The 23,533-nt window shown below is 44.3% G+C and overlaps 1 protein-coding gene across 1 annotated transcript in view; it reads left to right on the top strand.

Moving 5' to 3' along the window:
- The window catches only part of LOC118372763 (PH domain leucine-rich repeat protein phosphatase 1-like), an 85,279-nt gene that overhangs the window by 25,505 nt on the left and 36,241 nt on the right, over nucleotides 1–23,533 (top strand). The window contains exons 2-6 of the mRNA XM_052461590.1: nucleotides 1–35; nucleotides 18,197–18,322; nucleotides 18,447–18,586; nucleotides 22,534–22,680; nucleotides 23,147–23,374. The exon at nucleotides 1–35 is cut by the window's left edge and continues 162 nt beyond it. Of these exons, the coding sequence (XP_052317550.1) occupies nucleotides 1–35; nucleotides 18,197–18,322; nucleotides 18,447–18,586; nucleotides 22,534–22,680; nucleotides 23,147–23,374 (676 nt within the window). The remainder of the gene's footprint in view (nucleotides 36–18,196; nucleotides 18,323–18,446; nucleotides 18,587–22,533; nucleotides 22,681–23,146; nucleotides 23,375–23,533) is intronic.

A 23,533-nucleotide genomic window follows, 5' to 3' on the forward strand; every position in this document is an offset into this window, starting at 1 on the left:
GCAAGATGCACATCCTGCCCCTCATCGGTGGAAAGGTACTGAACACACACACACTCCAGGGTTTCCGTTAGGAAAATGTGATGCCCGGACAACATGACCAGGAAGATTTTAATTTACTGGCCATTTTTGAGAAATTTACCGGACCCATATGCATTGGGTTACTCTGAGCAATGTACTGGATCCATATGCATTGGGTTACTCTCTGAGATGTACTGGACCCATATGCATTGGGTTACTCTCTGAGATGTACTGGACCCATATGCATTGGGTTACTCTCTGAGATGTACTGGACCCATATGCATTGGGTTACTCCCTGAGGTGTACTGGACCCATATGCATTGGGTTACTCTCTGAGATGTACTGGACCCATATGCATTGGGTTACTCTCTGAGATGTACTGGACCCATATGCATTGGGTTACTCCCTGAGGTGTACTGGACCCATATGCATTGGGTTACTCTCTGAGATGTACTGGACCCATATGCATTGGATTACTCTCTGAGATGTACTGGACCCATATGCATTGGGTTACTCTGAGCAATGTACTGGATCCATATGCATTGGGTTACTCTCTGAGATGTACTGGACCCATATGCATTGGGTTACTCTGAGCAATGTACTGGACCCATATGCATTGGGTTACTCTCTGAGATGTACTGGACCCATATGCATTGGGTTACTCTCTGAGATGTACTGGACCCATATGCATTGGGTTACTCTCTGAGGTGTACTGGACCCATATGCATTGGGTTACTCTCTGAGATGTACTGGACCCATATGCATTGGATTACTCTCTGAGATGTACTGAACCCATATGCATTGGGTTACTCTCTGAGATGTACTGGACCCATATGCATTGGGTTACTCTCTGAGATGTACTGGACCCATATGCATTGGGTTACTCTCTGAGATGTACTGGACCCATATGCATTGGGTTACTCCCTGAGGTGTACTGGACCCATATGCATTGGGTTACTCTCTGAGATGTACTGGACCCATATGCATTGGGTTACTCTCTGAGATGTACTGGACCCATATGCATTGGGTTACTCCCTGAGGTGTACTGGACCCATATGCATTGGGTTACTCTCTGAGATGTACTGGACCCATATGCATTGGATTACTCTCTGAGATGTACTGGACCCATATGCATTGGGTTACTCTGAGCAATGTACTGGATCCATATGCATTGGGTTACTCTCTGAGATGTACTGGACCCATATGCATTGGGTTACTCTGAGCAATGTACTGGACCCATATGCATTGGGTTACTCTCTGAGATGTACTGGACCCATATGCATTGGGTTACTCTCTGAGATGTACTGGACCCATATGCATTGGGTTACTCTCTGAGATGTACTGGACCCATATGCATTGGGTTACTCTCTGAGATGTACTGGACCCATATGCATTGGATTACTCTCTGAGATGTACTGGACCCATATGCATTGGATTACTCTCTGAGATGTACTGGACCCATATGCATTGGGTTACTCTCTGAGATGTACTGGACCCATATGCATTGGGTTACTCTCTGAGATGTACTGGACCCATATGCATTGGGTTACTCTCTGAGATGTACTGGACCCATATGCATTGGGTTACTCTCTGAGATGTACTGGACCCATTTGCATTGGGTTACTCTCTGAGATGTACTGGACCCATATGCATTGGGTTACTCCCTGAGATGTACTGGACCCATATACATTGGGTTACTCTCTGAGATGTACTGGACCCATATGCATTGGGTTACTCTCTGAGATGTACTGGACCCATATGCATTGGGTTACTCTGAGCAATGTACTGGACCCATATGCATTGGGTTACTCCCTGAGATGTACTGGACCCATATGCATTGGGTTACTCTGAGCAATGTACTGGACCCATATGCATTGGATTACTCTCTGAGATGTACTGGACCCATATGCATTGGGTTATTCCCTGAGATGTACTGGACCCATATGCATTGGATTACTCTCTGAGATGTACTGGACCCATATGCATTGGATTACTCTCTGAGATGTACTGGACCCATATGCATTGGGTTACTCTCTGAGATGTACTGGACCCATATGCATTGGATTACTCTCTGAGATGTACTGGACCCATATGCATTGGATTACTCCCTGAGATGTACTGGACCCATATGCATTGGGTTACTCTCTGAGATGTACTGGACCCATATGCATTGGGTTACTCTCTGAGATGTACTGGACCCATATGCATTGGGTTACTCCCTGAGATGTACTGGACCCATATGCATTGGGTTACTCTCTGAGATGTACTGGACCCATATGCATTGGGTTACTCTCTGAGATGTACTGGACCCATATGCATTGGGTTACACTCTGAGATGTACTGGACCCATATGCATTGGGTTACTCTGAGCAATGTACTGGACCCATATGCATTGGATTACTCTCTGAGATGTACTGGACCCATATGCATTGGGTTACTCTGAGCAATGTACTGGACCCATATGCATTGGGTTACTCTGAGCAATGTACTGGACCCATATGCATTGGGTTACTCTCTGAGATGTACTGGACCCATATGCATTGGGTTACTCTCTGAGATGTACTGGACCCATATGCATTGGGTTACTCTCTGAGATGTACTGGACCCATATGCATTGGGTTACTCTCTGAGATGTACTGGACCCATATGCATTGGATTACTGGACCCATATGCATGAGATGTACTGGACCCATATGCATTGGATTACTCTCTGAGATGTACTGGACCCATATGCATTGGGTTACTCTCTGAGATGTACTGGACCCATATGCATTGGATTACTCTCTGAGATGTACTGGACCCATATGCATTGGGTTACTCTCTGAGATGTACTGGACCCATATGCATTGGGTTACTCTCTGAGATGTACTGGACCCATATGCATTGGGTTACTCTCTGAGATGTACTGGACCCATATGCATTGGGTTACTCTCTGAGATGTACTGGACCCATATGCATTGGGTTACTCTCTGAGATGTACTGGACCCATATGCATTGGATTACTCTCTGAGATGTACTGGACCCATATGCATTGGATTACTCTCTGAGATGTACTGGACCCATATGCATTGGGTTACTCTCTGAGATGTACTGGACCCATATGCATTGGATTACTCTCTGAGATGTACTGGACCCATATGCATTGGGTTACTCTCTGAGATGTACTGGACCCATATGCATTGGGTTACTCTCTGAGATGTACTGGACCCATATGCATTGGGTTACTCTCTGAGATGTACTGGACCCATATGCATTGGGTTACTCTGAGATGTACTGAGCATGTTACTGGATGTACCCCATATGCATTGGGTTACTCTCTGAGATGTACTGGACCCATATGCATTGGGTTACTCTCTGAGATGTACTGGACCCATATGCATTGGGTTACTCCTGAGATGTACTGGACCCATATGCATTGGGTTACTCCTGAGATGTACTGGACCCATATGCATTGGGTTACTCTGAGCAATGTACTGGACCCATATGCATTGGGTTACTCTCTGAGATGTACTGGACCCATATGCATTGGATTACTCTCTGAGATGTACTGGACCCATATGCATTGGATTACTCTCTGAGATGTACTGGACCCATATGCATTGGGTTATTCCCTGAGATGTACTGGACCCATATGCATTGGATTACTCTCTGAGATGTACTGGACCCATATGCATTGGATTACTCTCTGAGATGTACTGGACCCATATGCATTGGGTTACTCTCTGAGATGTACTGGACCCATATGCATTGGATTCCTCTCTGAGATGTACTTGACCCATATGCATTGGATTACTCCCTGAGATGTACTGGACCCATATGCATTGGGTTACTCTCTGAGATGTACTGAACCCATATGCATTGGATTACTCTCTGAGATGTACTGGACCCATATGTATTGGATTACTCCCTGAGATGTACTGGACCCATATGCATTGGATTACTCTCTGAGATGTACTGGACCCATATGCATTGGGTTACTCTGAGCAATGTACTGGACCCATATGCATTGGATTACTCTCTGAGATGTACTGGACCCATATGCATTGGGTTACTCTGAGCAATGTACTGGACCCATATGCATTGGGTTACTCTGAGCAATGTACTGGACCCATATGCATTGGGTTACTCTGAGCAATGTACTGGACCCATATGCATTGGGTTACTCTCTGAGATGTACTGGACCCATATGCATTGGGTTACTCCCTGAGATGTACTGGACCCATATGCATTGGGTTACTGAGATGTACTGGACCCATATGCATTGGATTACTCCCTGAGATGTACTGGACCCATATGCATTTGGTTACTCTCTGAGATGTACTGGACCCATATGCATTGGGTTACTCTCTTAGATGTACTGGACCCATATGCATTGGGTTACTCTCTGAGATGTACTGGACCCATTTGCATTGGGTTACTCTCTGAGATGTACTGGACCCATATGCATTGGGTTACTCTCTGAGATGTACTGGACCCATATGCATTGGGTTACTCTCTGAGATGTACTGGACCCATATACATTGGGTTACTCTCTGAGATGTACTGGACCCATATGCATTGGGTTACTCTCTGAGATGTACTGGACCCATATGCATTGGGTTACTCTCTGAGATGTACTGGACCCATATGCATTGGGTTACTCTCTGAGATGTACTGACCCATATGCATTGGGTTACTCTCTGAGCAATGTACTGGACCCATATGCATTGGGTTACTCTCTGAGATGTACTGGACCCATATACATTGGGTTACTCTCTGAGATGTACTGGACCCATATGCATTGGGTTACTCCCTGAGATGTACTGGACCCATATGCATTGGGTTACTCTCTGAGATGTACTGGACCCATATGCATTGGATTACTCCCTGAGATGTACTGGACCCATATGCATTTGGTTACTCTCTGAGATGTACTGGACCCATATGCATTGGGTTACTCTCTTAGATGTACTGGACCCATTTGCATTGGGTTACTCCCTGAGATGTACTGGACCCATATGCATTGGGTTACTCCCTGAGATGTACTGGACCCATATGCATTTGGTTACTCCTTGAGATGTACTGGACCCATATGCATTGGGTTACTCTCTGAGATGTACTGGACCCATATGCATTGGGTTACTCTCTGAGATGTACTGGACCCATATGCATTGGGTTACTCTCTGAGATGTACTGGACCCATATACATTGGGTTACTCTCTGAGATGTACTGGACCCATATGCATTGGGTTACTCTCTGAGATGTACTGGACCCATATGCATTGGGTTACTCTCTGAGATGTACTGGACCCATATGCATTGGGTTACTCTCTCAGATGTACTGGAACCATATGCATTGGGTTACTCTCTGAGATGTACTGGACCCATATGCATTGGGTTACTCTCTGAGATGTACTAGACCCATATGCATTGGGTTACTCTCTGAGATGTACTGGACCCATTTGCATTGGGTTACTCTCTGAGATGTACTGGACCCATATGCATTGTCTTACTCCCTGAGATGTACTGGACCCATATGCATTGGGTTACTCCCTGAGATGTACTGGACCCATATGCATTGGGTTACTCTCTGAGATGTACTGGACCCATATGCATTGGATTACTCTCTGAGATGTACTGGACCCATATGCATTGGGTTACTCTCTGAGATGTACTGGACCCATATGCATTGGATTACTCTCTGAGATGTACTGGACCCATATGCATTGGGTTACTCTCTGAGATGTACTGGACCCATATGCATTGGATTACTCTCTGAGATGTACTGGACCCATATGCATTGGGTTACTCTCTGAGATGTACTGGACCCATATGCATTGGATTACTCTCTGAGATGTACTGGACCCATATGCATTGGATTACTCTCTGAGATGTACTGGACCCATATGCATTGGATTACTCTCTGAGATGTACTGGACCCATATGCATTGGGTTACTCCCTGAGATGTACTGGACCCATATGCATTGGGTTACTCTCTGAGATGTACTGGACCCATATGCATTGGGTTACTCCCTGAGATGTACTGGACCCATATGCATTGGGTTACTCTCTGAGATGTACTGGACCCATATGCATTGGATTACTCTCTGAGATGTACTGGACCCATATGCATTGGATTACTCTCTGAGATGTACTGGACCCATATGCATTGGGTTACTCCCTGAGATGTACTGGACCCATATGCATTGGGTTACTCTCTGAGATGTACTGGACCCATATGCATTGTGTTACTCCCTGAGATGTACTGGACCCATATGCATTGGGTTACTCTCTGAGATGTACTGGACCCATATGCATTGGGTTACTCCTGAGATGTACTGGACCCATATGCATTGGGTTACTCTCTGAGATGTACTGGACCCATATGCATTGGGTTACTCTCTGAGATGTACTGGACCCATATACATTGGGTTACTCTCTGAGATGTACTGGACCCATATGCATTGGGTTACTCCTGAGATGTACTGGACCCATATGCATTGGGTTACTCTCTGAGATGTACTGGACCCATATGCATTGGGTTACTCTCTGAGATGTACTGGACCCATATACATTGGGTTACTCTCTGAGATGTACTGGACCCATATGCATTGTCTTACTCCCTGAGATGTACTGGACCCATATGCATTGGGTTACTCCCTGAGATGTACTGGACCCATATGCATTGGGTTACTCTCTGAGATGTACTGGACCCATATGCATTGGATTACTCTCTGAGATGTACTGGACCCATATGCATTGGATTACTCTCTGAGATGTACTGGATGTACCCCATATGCATTGGATTACCTTCTGAGATGTACTCTATGCTGAGATGTACTGGACCCATATGCATTGGATTACTCTCTGAGATGTACTGGACCCATATGCATTGGGTTACTCTCTGAGATGTACTGGACCCATATGCATTGGGTTACTCCTGAGATGTACTGGACCCATATGCATTGGGTTACTCTCTGAGATGTACTGGACCCATATGCATTGGGTTACTCCTGAGATGTACTGGACCCATATGCATTGGGTTACTCTCTGAGATGTACTGGACCCATATGCATTGGATTACTCTCTGAGATGTACTGGACCCATATGCATTGGGTTACTCTCTGAGATGTACTGGACCCATATGCATTGGGTTACTCTCTGAGATGTACTGGACCCATATGCATTGGGTTACTCTCTGAGATGTACTGGACCCATATGCATTGTGTTACTCCCTGAGATGTACTGGACCCATATGCATTGGGTTACTCTCTGAGATGTACTGGACCCATATGCATTGGGTTACTCTCTGAGATGTACTGGACCCATATGCATTGGGTTACTCTCTGAGATGTACTGGACCCATATGCATTGGGTTAGAGATGTACTGGACCCATATGCATTGGGTTACTCTCTGAGATGTACTGGACCCATATGCATTGGGTTACTCTCTGAGATGTACTGGACCCATATGCATTGGGTTACTCTCTGAGATGTACTGGACCCATATGCATTGGATTACTCTCTGAGATGTACTGGACCCATATGCATTGGATTACTCTCTGAGATGTACTGGACCCATATGCATTGGATTACTCTCTGAGATGTACTGGACCCATATGCATTGGATTACTCTCTGAGATGTACTGGACCCATATGCATTGGATTACTCTCTGAGATGTACTGGACCCATATGCATTGGATTACTCTCTGAGATGTACTGGACCCATATGCATTGGGTTACTCTCTGAGATGTACTGGACCCATATGCATTGGGTTACTCCTGAGATGTACTGGACCCATATGCATTGGGTTACTCTCTGAGATGTACTGGACCCATATGCATTGGGTTACTCCCTGAGATGTACTGGACCCATATGCATTGGGTTACTCTCTGAGATGTACTGGACCCATATGCATTGGATTACTCTCTGAGATGTACTGGACCCATATGCATTGGATTACTCTCTGAGATGTACTGGACCCATATGCATTGGGTTACTCCCTGAGATGTACTGGACCCATATGCATTGGGTTACTCTCTGAGATGTACTGGACCCATATGCATTGTGTTACTCCCTGAGATGTACTGGACCCATATGCATTGGGTTACTCTCTGAGATGTACTGGACCCATATGCATTGGGTTACTCCCTGAGATGTACTGGACCCATATGCATTGGGTTACTCTCTGAGATGTACTGGACCCATATGCATTGGGTTACTCTCTGAGATGTACTGGACCCATATACATTGGGTTACTCTCTGAGATGTACTGGACCCATATGCATTGGGTTACTCCCTGAGATGTACTGGACCCATATGCATTGGGTTACTCTCTGAGATGTACTGGACCCATATGCATTGGGTTACTCTCTGAGATGTACTGGACCCATATACATTGGGTTACTCTCTGAGATGTACTGGACCCATATGCATTGTCTTACTCCCTGAGATGTACTGGACCCATATGCATTGGGTTACTCCCTGAGATGTACTGGACCCATATGCATTGGGTTACTCTCTGAGATGTACTGGACCCATATGCATTGGATTACTCTCTGAGATGTACTGGACCCATATGCATTGGATTACTCTCTGAGATGTACTGGACCCATATGCATTGGATTACTCTCTGAGATGTACTGGACCCATATGCATTGGATTACTCTCTGAGATGTACTGGACCCATATGCATTGGATTACTCTCTGAGATGTACTGGACCCATATGCATTGGATTACTCTCTGAGATGTACTGGACCCATATGCATTGGGTTACTCCCTGAGATGTACTGGACCCATATGCATTGGGTTACTCTCTGAGATGTACTGGACCCATATGCATTGGGTTACTCCCTGAGATGTACTGGACCCATATGCATTGGGTTACTCTCTGAGATGTACTGGACCCATATGCATTGGGTTACTCTCTGAGATGTACTGGACCCATATGCATTGGGTTACTCTCTGAGATGTACTGGACCCATATGCATTGGGTTACTCTCTGAGATGTACTGGACCCATATGCATTGGGTTACTCTCTGAGATGTACTGGACCCATATGCATTGGGTGCATAACCCATTAGAGCATCCACCCACTGTGAATAACAGTAATCCTATTTAGATTGTGGTAATGCATTTTAACAGAACATGAATGACAGAAATCCCATTTAGATTGTGGTAATGCATCTTAATAGATAGATAGATAATGTGTCTTGAGTATAATTACATATGCAAATCTCTCTCCAGACTGCACTCAGCTGTCTCCTGCCAATTCTTGCACATTCATTCTGTGATTTTGTTTTGCTCTTTGATTGTTTATTTTGATAAATTCCCCGTTTACATACAGTGCCTTTCAAAAGTATTCAGACCCCTTGACTTTCTCCACATTTGTTACATTACAGCCTTATTCTAAAATTGATTAAATAAATAAAAATCCTCAGAAATCTACATACAATACCCCATAATGACACAGCGAAAGCAGTTTAAAAAAAATCTATTAAAAGTAATAAAAATAAAAAATAAACTTATGTAAATAAGTATTCAGACCCTTTGCTATGAGACTCGAAGTTGAGCTCTCTTCGGGGCAAGCAACACTGAAGCATGTATGAGAGCTCCGGCTGTTCTGGACGACTGTGTGATAATGCTCTCGGTAATCGACATGAGCAAGACCTTTAACCTCTTCAGACTCTAGGGGCAGTATTTCATTTTTGGATAAAAAGACGTGCTCGTTTTAAGCGCATTATTTTGTCACGAAAAGATGCTCGACTATGCATGGAATTGATAGCTTTGGAAAGAAAACACTCTGACGTTTCCAGAACTGCAAAGATTTTCACTGTGAGTGCCCTAGAACAAAAGCTTCAAGCAAAACCAAGATGTTTCTGCAACCAGGAAATGAACAGGATTTCTGAGGCTACGTTTTGCATTATCTCCTTATATGGCTGTGAATGCGACAGGAATGAGCCTACCCTTTCTATCGTTTCCCCAAGGGGTATGGAGCATTGTGACGTATTTGCAGGCATATCATTGATTGATTTTCTATGGTTCAAAAGCATATTTTGAAAATCTGAGATGACAGTGTTGTTAAGAAAAGGCTAAGCTTGAGAGCAGGCATATTTATTTCATTTCATTTGCGATTTTTAGAAATCGTTAACGTTGCGTTATGGTAATGAGCTTGAGGCTGTAGTCACGATACCGGATCCGGGATGGCTCGGCGCAAGAGGTTAAACAGGTCAACATTCACAAAGCCGCGGGGCCAGACGGATCCCCAGGATGTGGACCAACTGGCAAGTGTCTTCACTGATATTTTCAACCTCTCCCTGACTGAGTCTGTAATACAATACCTACATGTTTCAAGCAGACCATCATAGTCTCTGTGCCCAAGGAAGCAAAGGGAACTTGCCTAAATGATTACCGCCCCGTAGCATTCACTTCGGTAGCCATGAAGTGCTTTGAAAGGCTGGTCATGGTTCCAATCAACAGCATCATCCCAGAAACAACTCCACACTGCCCTTTCCCACCTGGACAAAAGGAACACCTATGTGAGAATGCTGTTCATTGACTACAGCTTAGCATTCAACACTATAGTGCCCTCAAAGCTCATCACTAAGCTTAGGACCCTGGGACTAAACACCTCCCTCTGCAACTGGATCCTGGACTTACTGACAGCCCCAGGTTGTGAGGGTAGGGAACAACACGTCTGCCACGCTGATCCTCAACACTGGGGCCCCTCAGGGGTGCATGCTTAGTCCCCTCCTGTACTCCCTGTTCACTTAGGACTGCGTGGCCAAACACTGCTCAAATCAAATGTTATTTGTCACATGCGCCGAATACAACCTTACAGTGAAATGCTTACTTTACAAGACCTTAACTTCTCTAGGGTAGGGGGCAGCATTTGGAATATTGGATGAAAAGCATGCCCAAATTAAACTGCCTTCTACTCAGGCCCAGAAGATAGGATATGCATATAATTAGTAGATTTAGATAGAAAACACTCTTAAATTTTCCAAAACTGTTAAAATAATGTCTGTGAGTATAACATAACTGATTTGGCAGGTGAAAACCTGAGAAAAATCCATTCAGGAAGTGGGATTTTTTGTTGTTTTATATTGACGACGTTATTGTCCAGTTTAAATATGATCTATTATTTAGGCTAAAAATAACCTGAGGGTTGAATATAAACATCGTTTGACAAGTTTCTATGAACTTTACGGATACAATTTAGATTTTTTGTCTGCCTGTTGTGACTGCGTTTGAGCCTGTGGATTACTGAAGAAAACGTGCAAACAAAACGGAGGTTTTCAGATATAAAGAGAGACTTTATCGAACAAAAGAAACATTTATTGAATAAATGAATGTATTCTGAGTGCAAACATATGAAGATCATCAAAGGTAAGTGATTAATTTTATCTCCATTTCGGACTGTGTAACTCTTCTACTTGGCTGGTTACTGTTTGTAATGATTTGTCTGCTGGGCTATGTTCTCAAATAATTGTACGGTATGCTTTCGCCGTAAAGCATTTTTTAAATCTGACACCGTGGTTGGATTCACAAGAAGTTAATCTTTAAACCTATGTAAAATAGTTGTATCTTTTTTTAATAATGAGTATTTCTGTATTTAAATTTGGCGCTCTGCAATCTCACTGGATGTTGGCCAGGTGGGAAGCTAGCGTCCCACATACCCTAGAGAGGTTAACCAAAAATCCAGTTTTAAGAAAATACCTTAAAATAAATACATTTGAGAGATATATAAATAGCAAATAATTAAAGAACAGCAGTAAAATATCAATAGCGGGGCTATTTACAGGGGGCACCGGTGTCGAGGCAATTTAGGTAATATGTACATGTAGGTAGAGTTTTTAAAGTGACTATGCATAGATAATTATAGAGTAGCAGCAGTGTAGAAGGAGGGGGGGGCAATGCAAATAGCCTGGGTAGCCATTTGATTAGATGATCAGGAGTCTTATGGCTTGGCGGTAGAAGCTGTTTAGAAGCCTCTTGGACATAGAGTTGGCGCTCCGGTACCGCTTACGATGCGGTTTCAGAGAGAACAGTCTGACTAGGGAGGCTGGAGTCTTTGACAATTTGTATAGGCGCAAGCTTGGTCCTCCTTTTCCTGTAGTCTACAATCATCTCCTTGATTGTCTTGATTATGTTGAGGGAGAGGTTGTTGTCCTTGCACCACACAATCAGGTCTCTCTGATCGTTGTCGGTGATCAGGCCTACCACGGTTGTGTCATCGGCAAACTTAATGATGGTCTTGAAGTCGTACCTGGCCGTGCAGTTATGAGTGAACAGGGAGTACAGGAGGGGACTGAGCACGCACCCCTGAGGGGCCCCTGTGTTGAGGATCAGTATGGCAGATGTGTTGGTACCTACCCTTACCACATTGTGGTGGCCCGTCAGGAAGTCCAGGATCCAGTTGCAGAGGGAGGAGTTTATTCCTAGGGTCCTTAGCTTAGTGATGAGCTTTGAGGGTGCTATGGTGTTGAACGCTGAGCTGTCGTCAATGAATAGCATCATTAAGTTTGCTGATGACACAATAGTGATGAACCTGATTACCGACAACAATGAGACAGCCTATAGGGAAGAGGTCAGGGACCTGGGAGTGTGGTGCCAGGACAACAACCTCTCTCTCGCTCAATGTGAGCAATATAAAGGATCTGATCGTGGACGACAGGAAAAGGCGGGCCGAACAGGCCCCCAATGACGGGGCTATAGTGGAGCGAGTCGAGTTTCAAGTTCCTTAGTATACATATCACCAACTAACTATCATGGTCCAAACACACCAAGACAGCCGTAAAGAAGGCACGACAACACCTCAGGAGACTGAAAAGATTTAGCATGGGTCCCCAGATCCTCAAAAAGTTCTACAGCTGCACCATCTACAGCATCCTGACCATTTGCATCACCGCCTGGTATGGCAACTGCTCGGCATCTGACCGTAAGGCGCTAAAGAGGATAGTGCATACGGCCCAGTACATCACTGGGGAAAAGCTTCCTGCCATCCAGGACATATACTAGGCTGTGTCAGAGGAAAGCCCCAAAAATGTTCAACGACTCCAGTCACCCAAGTCATAGACTGTTCTCTCTGCTACCGCATGGCAAGCGATACCGGAGTGCCAAGTCTCGGACCAAAAGGCTCCTTAACAGCTTCTACCCCCAAGCCATAAGACTGCTGAACAATTAATAAAATTCCCACCCAGACCATTTACATTGACACCCTGCCCCCCTTTGTTTCCACACTTCTGCTACTTGCTGTTTATTATCTATGCATAGTCACTTTACCCCTACCTACATGTACAAATTACCTTGACTGACCTGTACCCCCGCACATTGACTCTGTAGCGGAATATAGCCTTGTTATTGTAATTAAACTGTAATTTTTTTTAATTTTATTTGGTAAATATTTTTCTATTTCGCTTTCTTGAACTACATTGTTGGTTAAGGGCTTGTAAGTAAGCATTTCGCAGTAAGATCCACACCAGTTGTATTCGGCGGCATGTGACAAATAAAGTTTGATTTGAAGGACTTGTCCATAGAGCTCCAAGACAGGATTGTGTCGAGGCACAGATCTGGGGAAGTGTACAAAAAAATGTATGCAGCATTGAAGGTCCCCAAGAACACTGTGACCTCCATCATTCTTAAATATAAGACGTTTGGAACCATCAAGACTCTTCCTAGATTGGCCACCCGGCCAAACTGAGCAATCAGGGGACAAGGGCCTTGGTCAGGGAGGTGATCAAGAACCTGCTGGTCACTCTGACGGAGTTCCTCTGTGGTGATGGGAGAACCTTCCAGAAGGACAACCATCTCTGCACCACACCACCAATCAGGCCTTTATTGTAGATTGGCCAGACGGAAGCCACTCCTCAGTACAAGGCACATGACAGCCCGCTTGGAGTTTGCGAAAAAACACAAAGACTCTCAGGCCATAAGAAACAAGGTTCTCTGGTCTGATGAAGCCAAGATTGCACTCTTTGGCCTCATAGCCAAGCATCACGTCTGGAGGAAACCTGGCACCATCCCTACGGTGAAGCATGGTGGTGGCAGCATCATGCTGTGGGGATGTTTGTCATTGCCAGGGACAGGGAGACTAATCAGGATCTAGGCAAAGATGAACGGAGCAAGGTACAGAGATCCTTGCTGAACACCTGCTCCAGAGCGCTCAGACCAGGGCGAAGGTTCACCTTCCAACAGGACAAAACGACCCTAAGCACACAGCCAAGACAACGCAGGAGTGGCTTTGGGAGAAGTCTCTGAATGTCCTTGAGTGGCCCAGCTAGAGCCTGGATTTGAACCCGATCTAACATTTCTGGAGAGACCTGAAAATAGCTGTTCAGCAACGCTCCCCATCCAACCTGACAGAGCGTGACAGGATCTGCAGAGAAGAATGGGAAGCTTGTCGTGTCATACCCAAGAAGAATCAAGGCTGTAATCGCTGCCAAAGGTGCTTCAAGAAAGTACTAAGTAAAGGGTCCGAATACTTATGTAAATGTCGTATTTCAGTTTTTATTTTTTATAAATTATTATTAATTTTCTGCAAAGGGGACAGGACGACTGCACCGTATTGAAGGGAGGATGGATGGGGCCATGTATCGTGAGATCTTGGCCAACAACCTCCTTCCCTCAGTAAGAGCATTGAAGATGGGTCGTGGCTGGGTCTTCCAGCATGACAACAGACCCGAAACACACAGCCAGGGCAACTAAGGAGTGGCTCCGTAAGAAGCATCTCAAGTCTCCAGACTTGAACCCAATAGAAAATCTTTGGAGGGAGCTGAAATTCCATATTGCCCAGCGACAGCCCCGAAACCTGAAGGATCTGGAGAAGGTCTGTATGGAGGAGTGGACCAAAATCCCTGCTGCAGTATGTGCAAACCTGGTCAAGAACTACAGGAAACGTATATAAATATTAAGTTCTGCTTTTCTGATGTATCAAATACTCATGTCATGCAATAAAATGCTGATTAATTACTTAACAATCATACAATGTGATTTTCTGGATTTTTGTTTTAGATTCCGTCTCTCACAGTTGAAGTGTACCTATGTTAAAAATTACAGACCTCTACATGCTTTGTATATAGGAAAACCTGCAAAATCGGCAGTGTATCAAATATTTGTTCTCCCCACTGTATATACACAAAGGTATGGGGATACCCCTTCAAATTAGTGGATTTGGCTATTTCAGCCACACCCGTTGCTGACAGGTGTATCAAATCGAGGACACACCCATGCAATCTCCATAGACAAACATTGGCAGTAGAATGGCCTAACTGAAGAGCTCAGTGACTTTCAGCGTGGCACTGTCATAGGATGCCACCTTTCCAACAACTCAGTTCGTCAAATTTCTTCCCTGCTAGAGCTGCCCCGATCAACTGTAAGTGCTGTTATTGTGAAGTGGGAACGTCTAGGAGCAACAACGGCTCAGCCGCAAAGTGGTAGGCCACACAAGTTCACAAAATGTAACCGCTGAGTGATAAAGTGCATAGCTCGTAAAAATCGTCTATCCTCAGTTGCAACACTCACTACCGTATTCCAAACTGCCTCTGGAAGCAATGTCGGCACAAGAACTGTTCGTCGAGAGCGTCATGAAATGGTTTTCCATGGCCGAGTAGCCATTTTCAAGCCTAGGATCACCATGCACAAAGCCAAGCGTTGACTAGAGAGGTGTACATCTCGCCACTATTGGACTCGGGAGCAGTGGAAATGTTTTCTCTGGAGTGTTTTTTTTATCACGCCTCATCTCGAAGGACAAATCTGTGTTTGGCGGAAGCCAGGGGATTGCTACCTGCCCGAATGCATAGTGCCATCTGTACATTTTGGAGGAGGAATAATGGTCCTGGGCTGTTTTTCATGTTTCAGGCTAGGCCCCTTAGTTCCAATGAAGGGGAATCTTTATGCTATAGCATACAATGACATTCTAGACAATTCACCTTTGGGATGAATTGTAACAGGCCTAATCGCCCAACATCAGTGCCCGACCTCACTAATGCTTTTGTGGCTGAATGGATGCAAGACCCCACAGCAGTGTTCCAACATCTAGTTGAAAGCCTTCCAGAAGAGTGGAGGCTGTTATAGCAGCGAAGGGGGTACCAACTTCATATTAATGCCCATGATTTTGGAATGAGATGTTCGATGAGTAGGTGTCCACATACTTTTGGTCATGTAGTGTGTGTCCGGTGGAATATAAAATACCTCCGCCTTTCCCTTGTGCAAAAACAGATGTCTGTCTTGAGCTCACTGGCACAGGAAACTCCTGAGGGCCCAGAATACGCCAGTTGATACAATGTTGCAAGTTCGCTAGTCATCGCTCAGGTCAAGACCGATTTTTAAAAAGGGAGGCAGAGTAGAGAGATGAATGCTATTGAAAGAATCTGCATTTTCATCAGGATATTTTCTACTATTTTTATTTGTTGAATTTATGTAGGCTATTTTTACTTAGTTGACAACGGAAGGAATAAGCCTAATTCTGCATTGGCTTAGGCAATGTGCTTATTTATTTAGTCGACAGTGGATCACGATGTATCAATGTGTCCGAATTGCTGTTGCTCTCGCATTAGTTTAATATTTACTTTTAGATTTTTATCATTTTAATTCAGATTTTAGAAGACAAAAATGTTATTGAAAGTAAATTCTTCCACGGAAATGTGCACATTAAAATCATAACTGGCTCGCAGATCGGTAGGAATGGTAGGTTAAAATGTGTTTTTTTCTCCTATAACGTCGTTATAAAATAATTGCCTTTGTTTCTGTTGTCTGATTTTGGCTAGGCTACTTTGAAGCAAGTTAAGAAATGCCTCATAATATGAACTAAAACATTCAGGTTTCAAACAGTTTAAGTATGTTTTCAAAATGCATAGCTCACATTGTAAGATGGTGGGTGACCTGCTGATAGCCTGCCTGCACTTAAATGCTGAATGGGAGGCCTGCTTCAATTACCAAATAAAAATGGTAGCTCTCTTTAATCGTGGCCATCAAAACTTTTTTAATACTCAATTACATTTAGAATTGCTGCGCAATGACCGGGCTTATAAACACCAATATTTGACTCCAGCAGCAACCAGCTCTGTAGGCCTATGCTGTGCATCTAATAGTTGTTGGATAAGTAAGATGCATGACAACTAACGTAAATACACACGCCAATTTACCTCCACAAAATTATACAAATGAACCTATAGACTAGTAAGCATGATGGTCAAATGTATTTCCATTGACTGGTATTTCCATCAATGAATAAAAATCAGTGTTTTGCAGTGGGATTTATTTTCTTCTCCCAGTCGATTTGGCAACTATTTTTATTGGATTTTAATTTCTTTGTTGGCCTAAAGCCGGCAATTACTGGCTAACGGAAATCCTGACACACACACACACACACACACACACACACACACACACACACACACACACACACACACACACACACACACACTAGAGATGGAGAAAGGTTGTTCGATCATCCAAATGGTTGTTACTATTTGATTACTTGTGTGACTATTAATTTGAGAAAAAAATTAGACGAGGTCTAAATTAACAATGAAAATAGTCAGGACATTTTTAATACAAGGATATTCCATGACATTGGAAATAATGAATTTAATAAAACAACATATGCACCCCATTAAAAATTGACTGGTAGCCTTCACGTGTAGCTTGTTTTTTTGTTGTCGGCCAATCAAAGTGGCACTACAGTCAGAGGCTCCATGCGTAGCAATGCAAAATGGAATGAAGTCAGCTGGAGGAGTAGGCTACAACAAGCAACTAACAGGTATGCATTTAAAAACAAATCTGAATGTAGTTTTAATTTGACATGGACTGGGAGCGAAGCTAAACTAGCTAGCTGGCTAGTTTAGCTACCTTTTATTCTCCAATTTGATGCAACAAAGACCGGAACTGTCAGATGGGATGATAAATATATGGCTAGCTACAAGTTTAGTCGCGAGTTGGCTATACATTACCTCTCTCTCCCTTCCTGCACACTGCTTCCACACACACCGGCCCCTCCCCCTGCCCGCCACACACTAATCGGCACATGACTCCCTCCCTGCTATTTTTCCCTGGCTGGCAGTTGTCACATTGTTTTTGGTCTCTAATCGCAGAGCTAATCTGTGTGTGTGTGTGTGTGTGTGTGTGTGTGTGTGTGTGTGTGTGTGTGTGTGTGTGTGTGTGTGTGTGTGTGTGTGTGTGTGTGTGTGTGTTCAGGTGGAGGAGGTGAGGAGACACAGTCACTGTCTAGCCTTCAGTTCTTCTGGTCCCCAGAGTCAGACCTACTACATCAGCTATGACTCCTACACAGAACACCTCCGCTGGCACAGACAGGCTGCCAAGGTACGTGTGTGCTCAGAGTTGAGTTGCATGTCTTCAAGTTGTTAGCAATCTGGAAAATGAAAACCCTTTTGTCTCTTACTCCTTTTCTTTCTCTCCTATCTCTCACCCTCTCTCCCTCCATCAGATAGTGTCTCAGAGGGTGAGTTCTGTAGACCTGTCATGTTGCAGTCTGGAGGAGCTGCCATCTCAGCTGTTCTACAGCCAGGACCTGACCCACCTCAACCTCAAACACAACTATCTGACGGGCCTCACACATCTCACCAGGTATGTACCCCTGCAGGCTGTGGGAAGAGGTGGTAGGATGGAATGGAGGGAGTGGGGCAAGAGGAGAAGAAAAGGGAAGGAACTGAGAGATATGCGCTAAGGGGGCTCCGGAGAACAGCTCAATATATACCTCTGGAAGGAGGGAGGGGTTAAGAGAGGAGTGATGTGGGCGGTTTGTCCTTCGATATCCTCTATCTCTCGCGCTCTCTCTCTCTCTCGCTCTCTCTCTCTCGCTCTCTCCAGCTCTGGGTATCACCATATGGTCGCAAGGTTAGAGGATTAGATTCACCTACAGATCTGTGTTTGTGTTCCTATAGGATTGATTTGGTCTAAGAAAACAGATTGGGGTTGATTAGAAGTAGACGTAGGCGGAATTAGGAGGGGAAATCCGAGCTTGAGTTATTTATTTATTATATATACACACACACACACAGTTTCCCTCTGGAGCTTTCATTAATCTATGGCCAGTGATTCCCAGACCTCTCACCTATGACCTGTTTTTGGAGTCACGGTCTGCAAGCCAAGAGACATAATTGGTCCAAAACACAACGACTGCATTTTGATTGGCTCCTCTTCAGTGACCTTTAGCCAGGGTTGGGGCCCAGCAGTGTCATTGACTGCGGTCAGGTTCTCGCTTCTTCTCCTTCTAGCTAACCCTTCTATGCTTACAGTAATACAATGCTCCCCACCATGGAGACCGTCTACGTCCCAAATGGCTCCCTATTCTCTATAGTGTACACTATTCCCTATATATTTCCCTGTGGGTCCTGGTCAAAAGTAGTACACTATATAGGGAATAAGGTCCCATTTGAGATGCGCCCTCTGTCCCAGGCCTGGTGTAGTGTTACAGTTAGTGTTTCAGTGTGAGCTGCTCTGCTTTGGGAGACATCAGACGGTGGGAATGGATGGGGAGATGGGACAGGACCAGAACAACCACAGCAGCAAAAACTCCCATTAATAATCTTCCCATCGGGCCACACTGCTCACACTGCTCAACTTTCAGCATCAAACAATGGTTAGGAAAACAGACCCTTGCCTTACCGGTGAAGAGAAACACTATATCCATCCTCCTCTCCCTCTCTCTGCATACAGGACATCATCCATCCTCCTCTCTCTCTCTCTCCAGTACAGGATGTCATCCATCCCCCTCTTCCTCATTCTCGCCGTGGTTCAGTGACTCTGGTTGTACTTCCGATGGAATGGCTTTGTGCTCCCATTGTTCTTCCATAAACACAGCTTTACCAAGGGAAGAGGAGGGGAGGCAGACAGGGCTTCAGGAATGTGTTTTTCCCGCGACACTGCGTTGGGAACGCGGCTGGCTGTGGCTTTTCCTTGGAAAAGACGTGGATCCGGCACCGCCTTTCACGCTGTCCCCACAGTGAACCGGGTTAGGCTAGTTAGGCCTGGGAAGACCAGTTGAGCCGAGTGCCTATCAGATTCGACAAAGATTCTCACACACGTGCCCACCAAATTTTCACATACACCGCAGCTTGTGGTAGCTACACCTTCGAAAAACAACATGTTTTTATGTGCGCAATCACAACAATATACGTGTGCTGCTCACATATAGGTAACTGACGAAATAAAGGAAACACCAGCATTAAGTGTCTCCAGTTTTTTTTTAATCGCTTCGGCAAATTTTTCAGATGTGGTATATTTCCAAACCTCGTAGTTTCAAAACTGATAACACTTGTAATGCCCCCTGTCTTATGTTCAGAACCTTTGATTGCGTAGTCATTGGGTTGAACACATCTTTCACCCCTGAGTCAATCATGCAAGTTTTCAGTGAAATAACATGAGAACATTTAGTCACCAATACATCAGATGAATTATGATAGACTCATCATTTAGTCATTTTAACTAACATTTAATCTAATAACAAAAAACACAATATTTATTTTTGAAGTGCTGAATAGAAAGAATAGTAGATGGTAAATATCACTTCCATACAGTATTTGGCTGACATGCACAATTAGTTTTTTGCAAACCATATTTTTTGTATCCAATGGCAAGTTGTGAGCATGTAGAGAACTATGTTAGTGTTACAGTTTCATTTTCATAATGAAAATAGGGGTATTGTGATGCAGTAGGCTGCAGTAAAACCACATTGCTGTAGCATAGTGTATGTATGCCATGCATCTGCTCCATGCAACATTGTTCAAGATCACATTTTTTATGTGACTTGTTCAACTGATACAGTATGAACCTGTTTCCCTACTTGACACAATTCATCAGCTTACAGTGTAGTGTATCAGTTAAATTCCTATAATGAGTGGAAAATGCATTGGGAAAGTATTCAGACCCCTTCCCCTTTTCCACGTTTTGTTATGTTACAGCCTTATTCCAAAATGGATTACATACATATTTCCCCTCATCAGTCTACACACAATACCCCATAATGACAAAGCGAAAACAGTTTTTTTAGAAATATTTGCACAGATATTACAAATAAACTGAAATGCCTTTATTTACATCAGTATTCAGACCCTTTGCTGTGAAACTTGAAATTGAGCTCAGGTGCATACGGTTTCTGCTGATCATCATTGAGATGTTTCTACAACTTGATTGGAGTCCACCTGTGGTAAATTCAATTGATTGGACATGATTTGGAAAGGTACACACCTGTCTATATAAGGTCCCACAGTTGACAGTGCATGTCAGAGCAAAAACCAAACCATGAGGTCGAAGGAATTGTCTGTAGAGCTCAGAGACAGGATTGTGTCGAGGCACAGATCTGGGGAAGGGTACCAAAAAATTGTGCAGCATTGAAGGTTCCCAAGAACACAGTGGCCTCCATTCTTAAATGGAAGAAGTTTGGAACCACCAGAGCTGGCCTCACGGCCAAACTGCACAAATGTGCGAGAAGGGCCTTGGTCCGGGAGGTGACCGAGAACCAGATGGTCACTCTGACAGAGATCCAGAGTTCCTCTGTGGAGATGGGAGAACCTTCCCGAAGGACAACCATCTTTGCAGCACTTCACCAATCAGGCCTTTATTATAGAGTGGCCAGACGGAAGCCACTCATGACAGTCCACTTGGAGTTTGCAAAAAATGTTTTGTGAAAGGCAGATTAATAGATTGAATATGTATGCAAATTGCAAGAGATTTGGTGCAGTGAACAAGTGACTGCTAATTTGTTTGTTGTACTCCGTCAAATTAAAATATGCTTAGTTTTGAAACGAGCCATTTTGATGGTCTGTTTTGATTTTTGTGCTTAGAGTTGTGCAAATGTAGTACATAATTGTGAAAATTGCACCACCGGGATTGCAAAAGACTAATAGGGCGTTGGGCCACTGCGAGACAGAACAGCTTCAGTACACCTTGGAGTAGTATATGGCCTGCCCTGTTTTCATGTTCATCAAACCATTTAGTGACCTCTCGTGCCCTGTGGATGGGGAATTTTCATCCTATGGGGGCATAGCCATGGTAGCCAAAACTAATGGCCTGCCCAGCATTTTCATACATGACCCTAAGCATGCTAGGATGTTAATTGCTTAATTAACTCAGGAACCACACCTGTGTGGAAGCAATTGCTTTCAATATAAGTTGTATGCTCACGTGTTTCCATTATTTTGGCAGTTAGGCACATGACTTCCTCCTTATTAGTTTCCCCTGGGTGGCAGTTGTCACATTGTTTTTGGTCTCTAATCGCAGAGCTAATCACTCCCTGAATGCATCCCAAATGGCACCGTATACCCTATATAATGCACTACTTCTGACCAAGGCCCATAGAGCTGTGGTCAAAAGTAGTGCACTATGTAGAGAATAGGGTGCCATTTGGAACGTACTCCTCCCTTTCTACAGTGTTGTTGTTTTGAATGGGCTCATTAGGTAACCAGTTCTTCTGACTCTTTAGTTTCTGTGATTGTTATTGTTTGTTTTTCTCAGAAAATTCCTGTCCAATTGACCCCCTCGCTCTCTCCCTCATTCATCCCCCCCCCATCTAGATTCTGCAGGTTGAGGAGCCTCAATCTCTCTAACAACGCTCTGTCTGACTTCCCTCTGGCCGTGTGTGACATCACCTCCCTGACAGAGCTCAACCTCCAAGGCAACCTTCTGACCTCTCTGCCCTCAGCACTGGGGACCATGCACAAGTGAGTGGGGTCACAGGGTTAAAGGTCAGGGGGCAGTAGACAGAAATAGGGAGAGAGCCTGTGACTGAGACAGTAATTGAACCACCATTGGTCAGTTATTTGTTTTATAACCCCCACCCAAAAATCATTTAGTTAATCGCTCAGCATTAGTGTTGGGTTTGGTGCTGTTGCCCAGTCTGTCCACTACAGAATAACCAGGCTGCGAATATTTGGTGGGTAAACCTGTTTTCAGATATCAGGCTGCAGTAATAGGATCTGAAAGATTTGGCCTTTTTTAAAGTTGAAATTCTTAATCTCTCGATTAGCAATTTTTCATAAGTCCCTCGTGGAAAGAACCACGAGATTTACATGTCACATAAAATCAGGCACGATAACAGAAAGCTCATGTGAAGATTACAGCGACACATAATCCCCTCTCCCACTGAGCTCCATACTTAACCACCTCTCGCCATCTCCTCCTCCCCAGCCTGCAGACCCTGCTTCTGGACGGTAACTCTCTGAACTCCCTGCCTGCTGAGCTGGGCTCTCTGGAGGCCCTGACCTACCTGGGCCTGTCCTTCAACCTGTTCAGCAGCGTACCTCCAGCCCTGGAGAGGCTCAGGGGGGTGGAGAGGCTCTGTCTGGCTGGGAATCAGCTCTCCTCCCTGGACATGGTCGGCCTGCAGTGGCTCCCCCACCGACACATAGATCTCAGGTATATTACTTTGTAAATAAGTGTTTTAATTAGTTCTTTCAAGTGTTTTGCTCTGGGATCAAATGCACGACTTGTTTTATCTATGTATTTTTTTTTTTTACCCCAAATAACATTTCAATTAATTAAATGCAATACTAGTACTGCTCGGCTAGTGGAACC

The sequence above is a fragment of the Oncorhynchus keta genome, chromosome 1 (assembly GCF_023373465.1).
Source record: "Oncorhynchus keta strain PuntledgeMale-10-30-2019 chromosome 1, Oket_V2, whole genome shotgun sequence".
NCBI lineage: Eukaryota > Metazoa > Chordata > Actinopteri > Salmoniformes > Salmonidae > Oncorhynchus > Oncorhynchus keta.